The 15,626-nt window shown below is 44.6% G+C and overlaps 1 protein-coding gene across 3 annotated transcripts; it reads right to left on the bottom strand.

Moving 5' to 3' along the window:
• Positions 1-1,669: 1,669 nt before the first annotated feature.
• On the bottom strand, positions 1,670-15,626 carry LOC149307212 (synaptotagmin-11-like). 3 transcript variants are annotated; one of them, XM_089538008.1, is made up of 5 exons: positions 15,542-15,626; positions 7,217-8,124; positions 5,699-5,864; positions 4,693-4,859; positions 1,670-3,091 (listed from the first exon to the last, which is right to left on the bottom strand). In XM_089538008.1, exons 1-5 carry the CDS (start codon positions 15,618-15,620, stop codon positions 2,930-2,932), a joined length of 1,482 nt encoding a protein of 493 aa, XP_089394134.1. In that variant the 5' UTR covers positions 15,621-15,626; the 3' UTR covers positions 1,670-2,929. The 3 variants fall into 3 exon arrangements, with proteins under 3 accessions (XP_089394134.1, XP_089394133.1, XP_089394132.1); XM_089538007.1 differs by lacking the exon at positions 15,542-15,626 and adding an exon at positions 13,565-13,623; XM_089538006.1 differs by lacking the exon at positions 15,542-15,626 and adding an exon at positions 9,339-9,553.

Genomic DNA, 15,626 nt, shown 5'->3' with positions numbered 1-15,626 from the left:
TTGCAAACCCAAGCTTTGCTCATTGCAATTTGTATTTTGGAGGGAATGTATTTTGAGCCATGGCTCATTGAATCCATGTATATCGAAGGCTAACTCTCCAGCAATCATCATCATTTTTATCACCTGAAACCTACAATTCCCAGTATTCCAACCAGCACAACTCATGACTGGGGATGTGGGACATGTAGTCATCCAAAGGCTACAATCTTGTTTGTGGCTTATGTGGCTCAGAGATGCACATGTCTTTTCAGATGGGCCACAGAAGGCTATTCTATTGCCTTTTGTACCCCTTCCCACACCTCTCCCTCCATAAGTGACCAGTGTGCTGCTGCTATCTCCTTCTTGGTGGGAAAGGGATGAATTTGGGAGGCAGTTGAGAAGAAGAAGAGGCAGTTGATTCAAGTTGATGATGGTGGTGGGGAAGAATGAACGTTGGCTCCAGGATGGAGTACACTATCCTTTTCCTTCCCCTCACAGCAAAGATAAATGGCTGGTCTTGGCTCTGGGGGGAAAGAAAACTACTGCACTCTATCAAGACTGCATCGTCATTTCTTTTCCCCATGAGCCAGGACCAGCCGCATCTTTTTCTTATGAATTGCCTCCCTCCCAAACCATCAGTAAGGAGCAGCTGCAATGCCACTTGTGGGGCTTGACAGCTAACAAGGAGGGGGAAAGGTCCAACATAACATTATACTATAGAGTTTATCACATGGGACAGATTCTGTGCAGAAAATGAATTTAAACTGGAAAAAACCCACAAAAGCGGGTAGATTTTTCAGACGACGTCGGGTTAACCTGAACTGAAAATGGACAAAACCCGCAAAAGATTTTCACACAACATAAGGGTTAATTAGCATTAATGCAACATTAACCCGAATGGAAAGTAGACAAAACCCACTCCTTTTTACTTTTGGAAAATCCCAAAGGTAAAAAGGAGCAGGCTTTGCTGACTTTTCCTTTGGGTTAATGTCACGTTATTGCTTACTAACCCAGCGTTCTGAAAATCAACCCACTTTTATGGGGTTTTCCCAGATTTTTAAATCCCATTTCTGTCCCGTGTGATAAATTTCTATATCTCCTTGGTGTAGGATCTTGAACCATGTTGGGAAAATTTGTTCCAAACCAATTTTATTACATCATGAAGTTTAGAGTCTAAAATTACCTAGCTGAGGCTATGATGGGTGCATGCATGGTGACTACAGCTGGTAGTTTAGGGTCTATGGTGGATGTCTGAAAATGTTTCTGGTGCCAAGGAGTCCAAAATCAGTCTTCCTGTTAGGGAACAGGAGAGAGCTCCGTAGCAAAACAGACTGAGATCTGGGATGGTGTAATGCTGTGGTGAGGAATAGCATAGCTCTCTGGTTATCTATGGTTTTCAGCTCCCATCAGTCCCAGCTAGCAATGGTGAGGAATCTTGGGAGTTGCAGTGCAAAAATACCTGGAGGGTTGCACTTGTATAGCAAAACGAGGGGTGGACCAGAAGTTCACTGGGATAATTTTAGTGTGTCACCAATTTTTAGATAGCCCTACTTTGCAGGGGTATTGCGAAGCTGACATATGCCCATATGAGCCCCTTGAAAGAAGGTGGAATGTTTTTAAAAATGAAATATACCCAGTCTGAAAACGTGTGTAACGAAACCCATTTAAAGCCACACACATAATTTATACAAAACATGTTCCTGTTACAGAAACAAAGTTTTTCCAAACACACAGCTACATGGACTTCTAGTGCCCCTTTATCCTCAGCATTACAACCAGAGTTTGGGAAGTTACTTTTATAGCTCCAGGTTACAAGAAGATCATCTGTTACCATTACAATTACAGTACATTAAAAAAAAAGTAACACTGCTGTTCCTCTAAGGTTACTCACATGGAAAGTTTTTCACTACTTAAAAAAAATTCTAAAGGTGACTGGCTTGTGTTACAAGAGGACCGCCACCGACTTTGTCATTGCAATACTCACAATGAGCAAAAGGCAGGGTTATATATAAGCCAGCACTTGAACCATCATGTAGTAAGACCACATCCTGTAACTATAAAAATAGGTATAATGTTGACCATTGTTAAGTTACAGTGGTAATATAATTATACCTTTCTCAGTTGGAAAAAGGAAGCCAATTCCAAGTAGCTAGTTATTAATAACTGGTAACTTCCCAGTGATACAGTCACCTTCCAAGTAGCCTTTCAACAAAGCTGCTGACTTTGCACAGTCCAGGGTCCCTTTTGTTGTCAATCTGACATCCCCCTTTGCACTCATATTATTCTCCTTTCCAAAACAGTTGGTTCCGCAGCAACCAAGTGGTACAAAACATCCGTACTGCAGCAGCAATAGTCCAGCCAGCATCCTACTTCTAGCAGCTTCAGTCCCTTGAGCCTGCCTGCAAATGCAGTCCAAGTTCAGTTTTGCTGATGCAGTTCTCTGTTCATTTATAGCTGTCGGCCAAGAGTTGGGCTGATGATGTAATCCTCCAAAAAAGTTGCTGCAGTGGATCTTGAATTTGAGGTCAGTGCATTTGAGGAGAATGAACCGGCTTTGCAGAGGAAGAAATAGTGCTGGAGCACAAATCATGGTGTGCTTGCTCTTTTCTGGCTTCCTTGGCTCACGTTTTCCAGATTACAGATTGATCTTTTAACCCAGATATATTCCTCACACAAAAGTATTCAGAATTGGCTTGACGGCATTTGGAACTGACTTAGATTTCTCATTCCCCTCATCCGGTTCATTCTCAAAGTAATCTGTCATTGGGACTCCACTTATCTTACAGGTAATGCCCACCTTCTCTCACGACCCCCTGGGCCACCCGCGGTGAAAAAGTCCTTCGGCTCCAGGGTTCCTCATGTTACAAGGAGCCACCCATGCCATGACACTATGGTCACCATTTAACACAACAAGCAACATCGCCCCAGCAGCAAACTTTGGGTCTGTGCATCAAGGGGAGAGGGCAAAGCCTGAAGGTTGGATTGAGTGCCACCGGGCAGATTCCACATTTCCCCGGCTGCACATTTCTTTCCAATGGACCTGCCCCATCTCTGGGGCATGAGGGCCGATCAGTACCCGCCCCACAACACAACTGCGGGTGTAAAGGCGAGCCTGGGAAAAGAAGAGGGGGAAGGGAGATGAGAAATACCAATATCAACTGCACATGCTAGTATCAGGTCCTTGGAGACCAATAGCCTCCCTTAGGAGAGAAGGGATCTCCTGCCATTTTCCCACCCCAGACAACTCTCAATCAGTAGTGACAATGGTGATGGTGAGAGTGCATGCGCACCAGTACTGACACTGTCATGCTCAGGAACATAATAAATACAGTCAGCCCTCCACATATGACTTATTATTATTATTATTATTATTATTAACCTTTATTTATGAAGCGCTGTAAATTTACACAGCGCTGTACATTCAATCTTTTTAGTCAGACTTGCGTGGATTTGCTTATTCATGGATTTGAATAATATGTTCTCTCTAGAACTCTATATTTCCTCCAGGGCACCTCTGCAAGAAGTTGACCACAGAGTTGCAATGGAAGGCCTAGAGATTCCTAGAGATTCTCTAGGCATTTGTAGGTCTTACAAATGCCCCTATATCAATGCAATTCTATGGTCAAGTTCCACACACAGGAGCATCACTAAGGAGTGCAGGGGGTTCAGACTGCACTGGGTGATACCTCAAAGGAGGGTTGTGCAGTGTGCCGGTGGGAAGGGGTGCAAATGTTCTGGGTCAGGTGGCTTTGCTGGTGGCGTGGGAAAGGGAGTCTCTCTTGCCCACCAGCAACTTCTCCTTCATCACTTCTTTGGCAGCAGTGGCAACATGGCAGCTTGACTGCGCATTGCAGAGGCTGCCAGGCTAGTCTTTGGTGGCAGCTTGGCTGAGCATGGAGACAGGAGGGCAATAAAAATAGTCTCTCAGCCTCCCTGAATGCACACTGCCCAAGTCAAACTGCCACATTACTGAGATGGACAAATTGACATGCACACTTGAAGGTAAAGCCAATAGTAAATTTGTTAAAAGACTGGGATAAATTTCAGGACTATTTGAAACAAAGACTTGATGGCTTGACGATATCAGGATTTGCTGAATGAAGAGTTGGTTTACATTATTCATGGGGGAAGGGGAGAGAATACGTATTAGAAGAATGCATATAAAGACTGAAATGTTAAAAAAAAAGTGGGGAAAGTGAATCATAATTTTTCTTTTTATATTTCCTTAAGAAAGGTTTACAAGAAATAGAATAACTGTTATTCTATTCTGTTATAGCTGTTATATCGGCAATAACCACTATCAACGTGTTTTCATATATACATATATATGATCAAATATGTATTGTATGGATATATTCCTTATGTAGATTATACACACACACACACACACACATATGTAGTCTACATACATAATATATCCATACAATCTGCCACGTTACTGCTGCCATCAAAGAGCTGAAGGAGAAGGAAGAAATTCTCTCCAAAATACCCTCTATTTTGCAGTGGCGGGGGGGGGGGGAGTCTCATCTCTCCCCCAGCCTTGTTTTAGTCCCTGAAACACTTCACTCTGTGTTCACTTTTCATTTCATATAAAAATGAAAGTGTTGCCAGAGGGGTCTGCCTGGGGTGGAAATGAGGTAGAGGCAATCCCCAGACCCTCCATGGCTTCCCACCTCCAACCTACAAACGCTGGCAGAGTGACCCATCTCTTACCTGCATGATGGTGAACTCCAAGGCCAGCTGCTGTTCCTGGATGTCTCCCGCAGGAATACTGAAAAGGAATGGGGTGTTCCACACCGGATTGTATCCCGCTATTGACTTGGTCTCCTTGGTATCCAAGACCTTCCCGTCATGATACAGTTGGATCACAACGTAGTGGTCTAGAAAAAGTGAGAAGTGTGAGTTCAAGCCATTGCGGAGGGTGAGACACAGAGCATCATACACACCTGGAATTCTTACATTTGCTGTGTTCCCATTACCTTGGTACCTGTTCCTGGCCCTTTTATTTGGATGCCTCAATTGTATTTCTAAATGCTTAAATGTTACTGCAGTCCTAGCTGCACCCCAATGCCTGCCTTCTGGGGTTCCACAGTGGACTCTACATTTTTACACTGGGCTCTAGCAGTGTAGTGGTATAGTGGAGCTAGTGTGGTGTAGTCATTTGAATGTTGGACTACAACTCCGGAGAACAGGGTTTGAATCCCCACTTGGCCATGGAAACCCACTGGGCAACTATGAACAAGTAACACTCCCTCAACCTCAGAGAAAGGCAAAGGCAAACCTTGAGAAGAAAAAAAAATGATGGGTTTGCCTTAGTGTCGCCATAAGATAGAAATGACCTGAAGGCACACAACAACAGCAATAATCCAACAGTGGCATGCCTAGTATATTTGACATCCAATGTAGATCATTTTTACGTAATACCCCTGCTCTTCTCTTCAGTAGTCTTTGCATTTCTGGCAAAGCTGCTGGCCAGGTAGCAAAGGGTGGTAAAGGGAGGTGACTCTTTTTACTGGCCAGATGGCAGAGCCACCATACCCAAAAGGCAGCCCACCAGTGTACCAAGTGACACCGCCAACAAGGTGTCACCCATTGTAATCCACATCCCTGCCACATCCCTAGTGATGCCTCTGAATCTACTGGTGCTTTTTTTAATTGCTGTTGATCTCAGGTTTTGAGTGGACTAATGCTAGGAGTTTTGAGACTGGCAGAAATGTACCTGGAGTGCCAGGGATGCGGGTGAGCCGTCCCAGATTCTCTGCCTTGCGAATCAGAACTTTGATACGGTTGGCCAGAGCTTGGTACTGAAGCAGGATGAAAAGCTGCCCCATAGACTTGGGCTGAGAGAATGAAGGGGAGAAGCGCATGTCTTGAGAACTGAAACACTGAAATGGCAGAAGAGAAAAGTTACATATGGGTCTGCTGATACACAAGCTATATACACAGATAGACACACAAAGGTATAAAGAGGAAAGGATATATTTACATCAAAGATGGACAACTTGGATGGCCATCCAGATTATACTGTTGAACTACATCCCCCACCATCCCTCATCATTGACCATGCTGGTTTCCATGCTGATGGGAACTGTAGTCCCAGAGTATTTGGAGAGCCACAAGTTGCCCAGCCCTTGCAAATTAATGTATACATCATAACATAAGAAAACCCCTGAAAGAGGAAACCAACAGTCCAGCTTCTGACCTTCCATGACGGCCAGCTGGATGCTTCTAGGAAGTCTACAGCAAGGCAAGTGGTCTAGACCCTCTTGTTCCCCATCAATTGGCCTTTACACATACTCTGTTAGAGCAAGGATGAGCAAAGTTATAGTTTGATCACTACATGTTGCCCTTGGAGGCCAGTTTTGTGATCTCCATGCCCCAAGATTCCCCCTGGACCTCCCTTACCAAGAACATTTAGTAACAATTGTGGGGTGCCACTCCTGGAAAAACCCAAGAGTGTTGATCTACCCATTGCACTATTTTACAGCTTTAAAACACTTTTAAAAACTAAGGGACTTCTGGCCCCTTCTAGTTCCTTTCCAGGGGACGTTTATTGGATGTTGTTATTGTGTGTCTTCAAGACATTTCTGACTCATGGTGGCCCCAAGATGAATTTATCAAAGAGGTTTCTTGGCAAGATTTGTTGAGAGGGTTTGCCATTGCTTTCTTCTAAGATTGAGAAAGCATGACTAGCCCAGGGTCACCCAGTGGGTTTGTAGTTTTGTGAGATATTAAGATTTCGCATGCAGAGGGCAATAATGCTATAGTTCAAGAGAGTGTATCACAAAATTCTCCATCCCTCGCCAGACTCAAATCCCAACACTCCATAGGATGGAGCCTTGGCCATTAAAGTGATATCTAATTCCTATAACAATGCTATAATTGTGCAGTGTGGATGCACCTGGTTACCTCTGAGAAACATGAACGCATACCATCACTTTGTAACTACAATGGTTACTGACTACTTTTGGCACTTTTGAACTGTCACTAATTACTTTTTTAAAAAATCCCTAAGTTTCTAAAGCTCTGCATAACAATTCCAAGGATTATCACCCATCAAGTGCTGACATTTAAGCATCCTACACTTTTGGACTGGACGCCAGCAAAGAAGCATGTTACAAAGCTACAAAAACGATCGAGCATCCTGTGGCACCTTAAAGATTTAGCATATTTTGTGTAGACAGGATCAGTTCACAAAAAGCTTCTGCTGCGGGGCAAAACAACAACAAACCCTCACCTTTTTGAGTTTGGTTTTGGTGGTCGACAGCTCCTGCGTGTAGGCCAAGGAAACACCCGGCGTCCAGGTGGCTTGGGCGCATGGGAACATAACCTCCCCCAGGAAGGAGTCTTTGAGGTGGTGGAACTCCTTGGCGTACACAGCAAAACGCAAAGTCAGGCTCTGCAGCTCTTCCAGGCTGTAGCGCCCAAAGTAGAACTGCTCATGAAATTCTGGATTCAGGCTTTTCCGGCACAAGGATGTACGTTGAGGCTCAACAAACTTTGGAAGGAGGTAGACTTTGACATAGGAATTCCGACTAGACCGGAGACCCTTGGACAGGTGGGAGACGCCAATCACCGTCACGGTCAACAAGGCCTCAGCTTGCGAGTAGAACAGGGTGAAGTGGAGGTGAGGCCTTGGCTTCATAGTGGCACCAGAGAGGCCTCTTGGGATGGTGTAAGACTGAGGGATGCTGGTACCCAGGATGGGGCGGGAGAGAAGACTGCTCTCATCCCCAAAGATGCTCTCTCCAGAGATGGTACACCGGCGCTTCCGGCCTTGTGGCACCTTGACTGGCAGGCTCAGCTTCTGAGATATGGGGATGCTGGGGAGGGAAGCCCGGCCACGATGAATGTTTTGGGGTGGACTCTTGGGGCCAGATGAGCCTGGAGAATGAACACTGGCTGTGGGAGATGGGACCCCCAGAACATCTCCTTCTATTTCTACATACTGCTTCTGGATAGCCACAGCTGTTGTAGCTTGCGAAGGCAAAACCAGGCCCAAGTCCACCAGAGTCCGATCCTCTGCTTGCGCCTTGCCTTCCTCGAGGTGGTTCTTCTTGCGTTGATGCCAGCATATTGCACACCCAAGCAGAAGGCAGAAGCAAAGAAGGGCAAGTCCCACCCCGAGGAATACCTGCAAATGCACTGCAGAGAGAGGAAAGAAAGAGGAGAGAGAACAATGAGAAGATGCAGGGCCTGGTCAGATTTGGGGCATGTGAGTCAGGAATTGCCATGCTAGGTGTGTTTGTGCAAGTCTTAAGGAACTATCTGACATGGGCTGTCCACTCACCTGCCCCACTCAACAGCTGGAGCAAATCCAGAGCTTATCATAAAACTGCAACACAGGCTTATAAGACTGTTGGACAAGTTTACAAGCTTTGCTAGAAATGAGAATTTGCTTTTCTTTGGATTCTGAATTCTTGACCAGAAAACCCCCAAGATATTGGCCTTAGGTTCGTCATAAGTCAGAAATGACTCAAAGTACACAACAACAACAACAGACCTGCGTAGCATAATTTTGCTGGTGAATATTTAAACTATGCTCCAATAAGATTTGGTACAACAAGTCATGCTCCTTTTGTTCATCAGGCAGAGGATGCCCATGTACAGCACCTCCCCACCTCCAAGGCTCAAAGGAGCCACACACCCTTTTCAAAGGAAAAACCAACCAATTGGAGATAGGACAAGGAAACCTTTTAACCCCCATCACCCCCATCTTGTGCTCCATTCTTTAAAAACAGGGATGCCGTGCGGTTGTGGCACGATTACATCAGCAGTACAAGTTAGCTCAGGAGCTAAAATAAACCCAGCCTCACCTCAAAACTGATAACACAGATGGAAAAAGCTGGGCTTATCAGTGCTACAGCTTTGCTGACGCAGGGCCATAGGAAGCAAAGGACCGCTGCCTAGTCAAACACCCCTCTGAAAAGATCTTTTTTTGATTCTCAAGTCAATAGGCAGGCTGATCCCAAACAGGGCTCTGCTTGGAAGTCCAGAACTCCCCATTAGTCTTCCAGGGGAAGTCCATACAAGCTTTATTTATAGCACTTGTGGACTATACCAGACCGAGCAGGGAACTGAACCTTGGTTTCCAAAGTCATCGTCCAGCACTCAAACCACTATGCTATGCTTGCTGTCTAGGAAGGCAAATGTAAACCCCCTGTGAACAAACCCTATGATAGCATCACCATAAGTCAGAAATGACTTTAACATTGTACAACAACAACAACAATCTGATAATAAAAAGACGAAACCAAAGTAAAAAGAAAACTGCAAAAGGGAGAGAGCTTGTCCCAGCATCAGCCCTCATGAACATGGATGCCACGCAATGAGACCAAAGGGAAGAGAAAGGTACCAACCTCGCTGATGCTTGTTGAGCAACACCTGGACTAGTAACCATAGGAAGAGGAGGACCATCAGCCCTTCTATCATCCCCTTGAAGAAGAAGAGGCAGACAGACTGACAGAAGGTCAGAGCTGGATAAACATAGTCCTTGAAGAAGGCCATCCGCCCCTATTGCACTGTGGCAGTGCTTCTTTCTGCCTTTGGAGAGATGATCCCAGGAAATGTTTGGGACAGGAAAGTCCTTCTCACCCAAAACTGGTTCTTTGGGGATGAGGTTAAGAAAAGATGGAGATCAATCTCTTGGAGAAAATGTTCTTCTTGTCAATTGTCATCAAGTAGACTTTGACTTTTGTTGATCCTATGAATGAGAGATCTCCAAGTCATCCTGTTCTCTGCTCAGGTCTTGCAGACTCAGAGACACTTGACTGAGTTACAAATATAAGATGCAGAGGTTTCCAACTGGATTTGGCCTTCAGTTCACCCCCTTGCATCAAGATCGCTGGGGAGATGGAAGGCGCAGTTCCCAGGCCGCTATGGATTCAGCGTCTGCCTACCAATGTGCAGATCAACACAGCTCTCTTTAAATAATCCAGGATCTCAGACAGGGCGGCAGGTCATCCGTTGTGCTCCAAAGACATCAGCAGAGTCTCTCATCTAGTCCACATGACCTCTCCGAAACTGACCCCCTTCACTCGCCTCTCCTCCGCCTCCACCCCACCTTGTCATTCCACATCAGCAGTGACAAGGTTGGCCATGCAAAAACACCTCTGCCTCGCCGTGTGGAGTTATTATCGGAAGACCCGCATTCGCCAAAAGATGGGCACCACCCATGCCGTATAAAGAGACACAGAGCAGGAGATGCCCTCTGATTTGTAGAGCTTGCACACGGTGAAAGAAGAGGATGCGACAAGACAGCCGTGAAGATCAACGGTACTTTTTGGAGATGGAAATGATGAGAAAGCAGTGGGCTTACATGCTTCCGGCTCTTCCACTTTTTTGCAGTTATCTCTGAAGTGGAGGTAGATGTAAATGAATGTATGTGTGGGCAAAAGGGTGGCTTTCACACCTACATCCTTTGGTGTCACTTTCCTGCAGTCACAACTGGACATGGAACCAAGGCTGTAGTTTGACATGCCACTTAATACAGCCCTGATTTATCCAGTAAAATGTCTGTTCCCCAAATCAAATACTTTCTATACTTAATACAGACGGCCCTCTATCTCCACAGATTCTTCATCCATGCATTCAGCTATCCAAGGCTTGAAAATATTCCAAAAATATGTAAATTCCAAAAGGGAAATCTTGAGTTTGCCATTTTATATAAGGCACATCATTTTACTACATCTTTGTACTCAATGGGACTTGAACCTCCACAGATTTTGGTATCTACAAGAGGTCCTGGAACCAAACCCCAGCAGATACCAAGGATCATTGTATTTTTACTTAGAGGTAACTTAATAATTGAGATTAAAATATTTTATTGGTGTATTTTCCAGTTAATTTTACAGAAGCCATTTTAGAGGCACTTTTACTGTGATTTCCAGCATTTTATGACATTCTTTCCTTACACCGGAGCATGCCTTTTAAGTAGTGAAAAGTGACAGTAAAGTAGCCAGAAATGCAATGAGCAATGTGTAAAACAAAACCCATTATAATGAATAACGGTTGCAAATCTATTTTCACAGACATAGTTGAGTAACAGCATACCCCCAACAGTCCTGATTTGGCAGCTAGAGACCCAATTCATCCTCTGTCATCCCACTTTTTCAGCTGGTTTTAAAATGTCCTGGTTTCTCTCTCCTCCTCTCACTTTCCCCCTTGGTCCCCAACTTGCTTCAATTGTTGCAAACGGATTTCAAAGTCCAAAAGATATTTGTACTCCATTAACTGGAGTGGCAGAATCCAGTCTTTCCCAGTGGGCTCAGGCAAAAGCAAAGTGCTGCAGCTTCTCCTAGATTGTGTGTTCTTCCTCACTTTTGACATCTTGACCCCACTCTGATGTTGCTTCTCCGCATGTGGCCAGGTTTTGATTGGTGAAATCTTGGAGGACATGTACCAGAAACAAATTAGTATTAAAAAAATAACTTTCCAGCTCTGTTATGAGCCAGGGACACCTGTGTTTCCAGGCTACTACCCACATGGCCTTGCCAAGGACAGGGCAGGAGCAATACCAGAGGTGCACTGTGTCTTTTGAGAGCAGCTGACAAGGCCTAGACGCCGACATAATCTCTTTTTCCTTCTACCTGGAAATTCACAGTCATGCGCTAGATGCAGATTAGCATTGCTTGGTGTTAATAATTGTCCCCTATGTGCTCAAAGGCAAAGAAGATATTTTTAAAAATCAAATCTGATCTTTCCCTTGTGGTTTCTAAAGCCGTCACGATGGCTGGGTCCCAGTGGCATCAGGAGAATTCACCTGGAATAACCTTATGCTGTTGAGGAGGAAGGAATTACCAAAATGCCCACGGGCAAAGCTGGATTACCAATGGTGCAATGAGAACAAATGTTCCAAGAACGTCAGAGACTGGTGGCTTCCCATGTTGGTGCTGGTGACACACAGGTGCACATGAGCCAAAATCCTATTGCAAACTCCAACTAGAGGAGACTATCTGAAGGGGTGTCATGTTGAGGATGGAGCAAGCTTGTTTTCTGCTGCTCCAGAGAACAGGACATGGAGCAATGGATTCAAACTACAGAAAAAGAGATTCCATCTCAATATTAGGAAGAACTTCCTGACAGTAAGAGCTGTTTGACAATGGAATATGCTGCATCGGAGGGTAGTGGAGTCTCCTTCTTTGGAGGTCTTTAAACACAGCCTGGATGACCATTTGTTCGGGGTGCTTCAATTGTGAGTTCCTGCATGGCCGAATGGGATTGACTGGATGGTCGTTGGGATCTCTTCTAACTCTATGATTCCATGATTCTAGACTCACTGAATAAACTGGATTTGCTTATATGTTGACTTGCCATCCAGCATTTATTTCAATGGGCCATAACTCTGTGTGTGTGTGTGTGTGTTGTGTGCCTTCAAGTCGTTTCTGATTTATGTTGACCCTAAAGGCCACCATCCTGGGGTTTTCTTGGCAAGATTTGTTTGGAGGAGGTTTGCCATTGCCTTCCTCTGAGGCTGAGAGCATGTGACTTGCCCAAGGTCACCCAGTGGGTTTCATGGCTGAACTGGGAATCGAACCCTGGTCTCCAGAGTCATAGTCCAACCCTCGACCCACTACACCATGACCTTGAATGCCTTATATTCTACATTCCCATTAAACAATTTTTGTTCCTTCAAGCAAAAAGAGAAATGTTCAATTAATATTTGCACCCCCTACAAAAGCAATATCACATTTAAAGATGAAGAAGTCTAGTTTCTAATGTTTGTATCCCAAGTTGAACAACATACAGTAATGCGGATGAACAAACTGAACTTTAAAAAAAGCTTTTAACTCAGTGCATAAAATGCAAATCTAAGTTGAGCAACTAGTTTCTAATTTATTCACACACAAAAAAAGGTAAATAGTAAAATTAACCTCAATTGATGCGAACATGAAATTCAATGACCTCTTTGCTCCTGCTTCTCATTCGTGATTTTGTCAAAATGTGAAACTTCCTTGCTGGACTGCGATCTACAGGTCTGTCTGTGGATTCGGGTGACTCCAAGACTTTGTCTTGACTGACAAACAAAAACTGAATCCAGGTTAACACAACTATGTTTGCTGCACCCTCTGAAATTCCATCTCGCAACCTTTGGGGGTGCAGACACTCCAGTTTGGGAATCCCTGGGCTAGAACTTAGAGAAGACCCAGATTCGAATCCCTGCACAGCCATGTCAAATTCCACGGGGCAGATCTTGAGCCGTTTGCCATCTCTCAGCCTAGCCTACCTCACAAGGTTGTTGTGAAGATGACATGGCAAGAAGACTAACAAAAAGAAAGAAAGAAAGAAAGAAAGAAAGAAAGAGGCTGGCAGCATGAGCTTTCACACACTTAAGCTTTAAGCTTTCATAGACTTAAATATACTTCCTCAGATGCATTTGAGGAAGTAATGCATCTGGAGAAGTAGACTTAAGTCTAGCAAAACTCATGCTGCCAACTTCTTTCGTTCAGTTAGTCTCAAAGATGCTACAAGATCTCTCTACCTACTGATTCTATAGACTAACATGGCTATATCTTTGAACAGGGAGGAAAGGTCAATCTCTTTCACAATAACAAATCACACAGAGATCCTATTTCTATTTGCTTACTTTTTTCAGGGTAAAACTAGGCTCTTTCTTTGGAGTTCTTCGCCAGAGCAGGAAGCCTGGATGTGCTCTTTTTCTCTTTCCCTGTGGCAGATTTTCTCTGTCTAGAGAAAGTCTGTCCTCCCAGGTCTTCCACTGCCTTCATCCTTTGCTTTTGCCTCTGTTTGCCAAGGCGCCTGATGTAGGACAGCCAACCTGTGCCAGCTGCATTCCTGTGGGTAACCCAGCACTTTTGGAGTTTTCCCCTCCCCACACTCCTTTCAAACAAAGCTCCCTCTTCTTCTCTTAGGAACAGAGCCTCTTCTTGCAGGCAAACAAAAAAGACACAGAGAAGAATGACCCACCTGCTCCTCCTTCAAATCCCTTGTCAACAACCAGCAATAGTAACCTTTTAAATAAAAAACTCACATTTCCTAAGATGCCTCTCTAGCACCAGGGATCTTCCTGATGGATCCTGTGCCATCCCACTTTTTGAGTGGCTTTGAAAATGTCCCAGTTCCTCCCTCCTTTGTCCTCAGTCTATTTCACTTGCTGCAAACAGAGTTCAAAGTGCAAAAATAGTTTTCACCCAGCTGACTCATTTACCCAATGAAAGCACCTCTCTGACAGATGGCCATCCAGCCTCTGTTTAAAAACCTCCAAACAAGGAGACTCCACCACTCTCCACTTTTCCACTGTCAAACATCTCTTACTGTCAGGGAGTTCTTCATAATGTTGAGGTGGAATCTCTTTTCCTGGAGCTTGCATCCTTCTCTTCTCCAGGTGAAACATAGCCACATCACACTCTTGACTCATGTTCAGCTTGTGGTGTACTAAGACTCCTAATTAATCCCTTTCACATGAACTGTTGTCTAGCCAGATGAACATGAGGAACCTGAACACTAGGAAGATCTTCTTTGCCATAGGAACTGTTCAGCAGTGGAATAGACTGCCTCCAAGTGTGATAGATTCTTCATGGGAGATCTTCACACAAAGGTTGGATGGATATCTTTTGGGAGTGATTTAGTAGTGTGTTCCTGCATAGGAGATGGTTGGATTGGATAGCCTTTGAGGCCCCTTCCAGAGCAATGATTTAATGATTCTGTGCCTCCAACCTGGATGGGAGGTCTAGTTGGAGCCCCACAAATGCCAGGTTGAGTTCCCTAAATGTACTACTGTAAAATCAGTACACTTTTGCTGATAAAAACAGGGATACACCTGTATCACCCCTACGAGTTCTTTGCAACCAAGTTTGCACCCAAACTTTTCTGTATTGGGGACGTGCCCTATTAATTGGATTAGCCTGTCTTTTACTGATTCCAGAATCTGTGACACTCATTTGTTCTTTTGGTTAATGATACATTAGACCGAAAAAAGAAAAGAAAAGAAAATGGTCTAATCATGTGCTATGACTGTTTAAAACACAGATCAGCAGCTGCAGGTGTACTAATGGCTGAGGGCACACCGGTCCAAAACACTTTTATTGTTCATGTGCACGCATAAATAGGAGAGTGTGCAATAGGCAAGAGGTGAAACCTTATAGTTAGACCCAACCACAGCTAGTTGTCGGGTGCTGTCAAGTCATTTCCGACTTATCAAGAACCTAAGGCAATGCTATCCTGGGGCTTTCTTGGCAAGATTTGTTCAGAGGAGGTTTGCCGTTGCCTTCCCCTGAGGCTGAGAGAATGTGACTTGCCCAAGGTCACCAACTGGGTTTCATGGCTGAGCAGGGAATCGAACCTTGGTCTCCAGAGTCATAGTCCAACACTTAAACCGCTACGCCACACTGTTTATTAACAGTAAGAGCTACTCAATCAGTGGACTTTAAATATTGATTTGCAAAAAGGAAAGGGAAATTATGTATTTTGTTTATTCTCTTTTAAGCTGAGGCTCAAACAAGGGCACTAGTCTCGCCGTCTTCCCTGGATAACATCCCACCGCCCCCCAAATAAACCCTAACCCTGGTCACTTCTCCATCCTGACTTTATCATCCTGACTTACCTGCTTCTCCAAAGGTGCTCCTAAGGTAAGATGAGACAACGGAGGAGTCCAGAAGTGCCCTTGGTAGTGCAGCAGGCATGAAGAA

This window comes from Sceloporus occidentalis, unplaced genomic scaffold, assembly GCF_023333645.1.
Source record: "Sceloporus occidentalis isolate IW3139 unplaced genomic scaffold, rSceOcc1.0.p SCAF_9, whole genome shotgun sequence".
Classification (NCBI taxonomy): Eukaryota; Metazoa; Chordata; class Lepidosauria; order Squamata; family Phrynosomatidae; genus Sceloporus; species Sceloporus occidentalis.
Note: the sequence above shows the minus strand (reverse complement) of the source record. Positions and strands in the feature narration are given on the sequence as shown.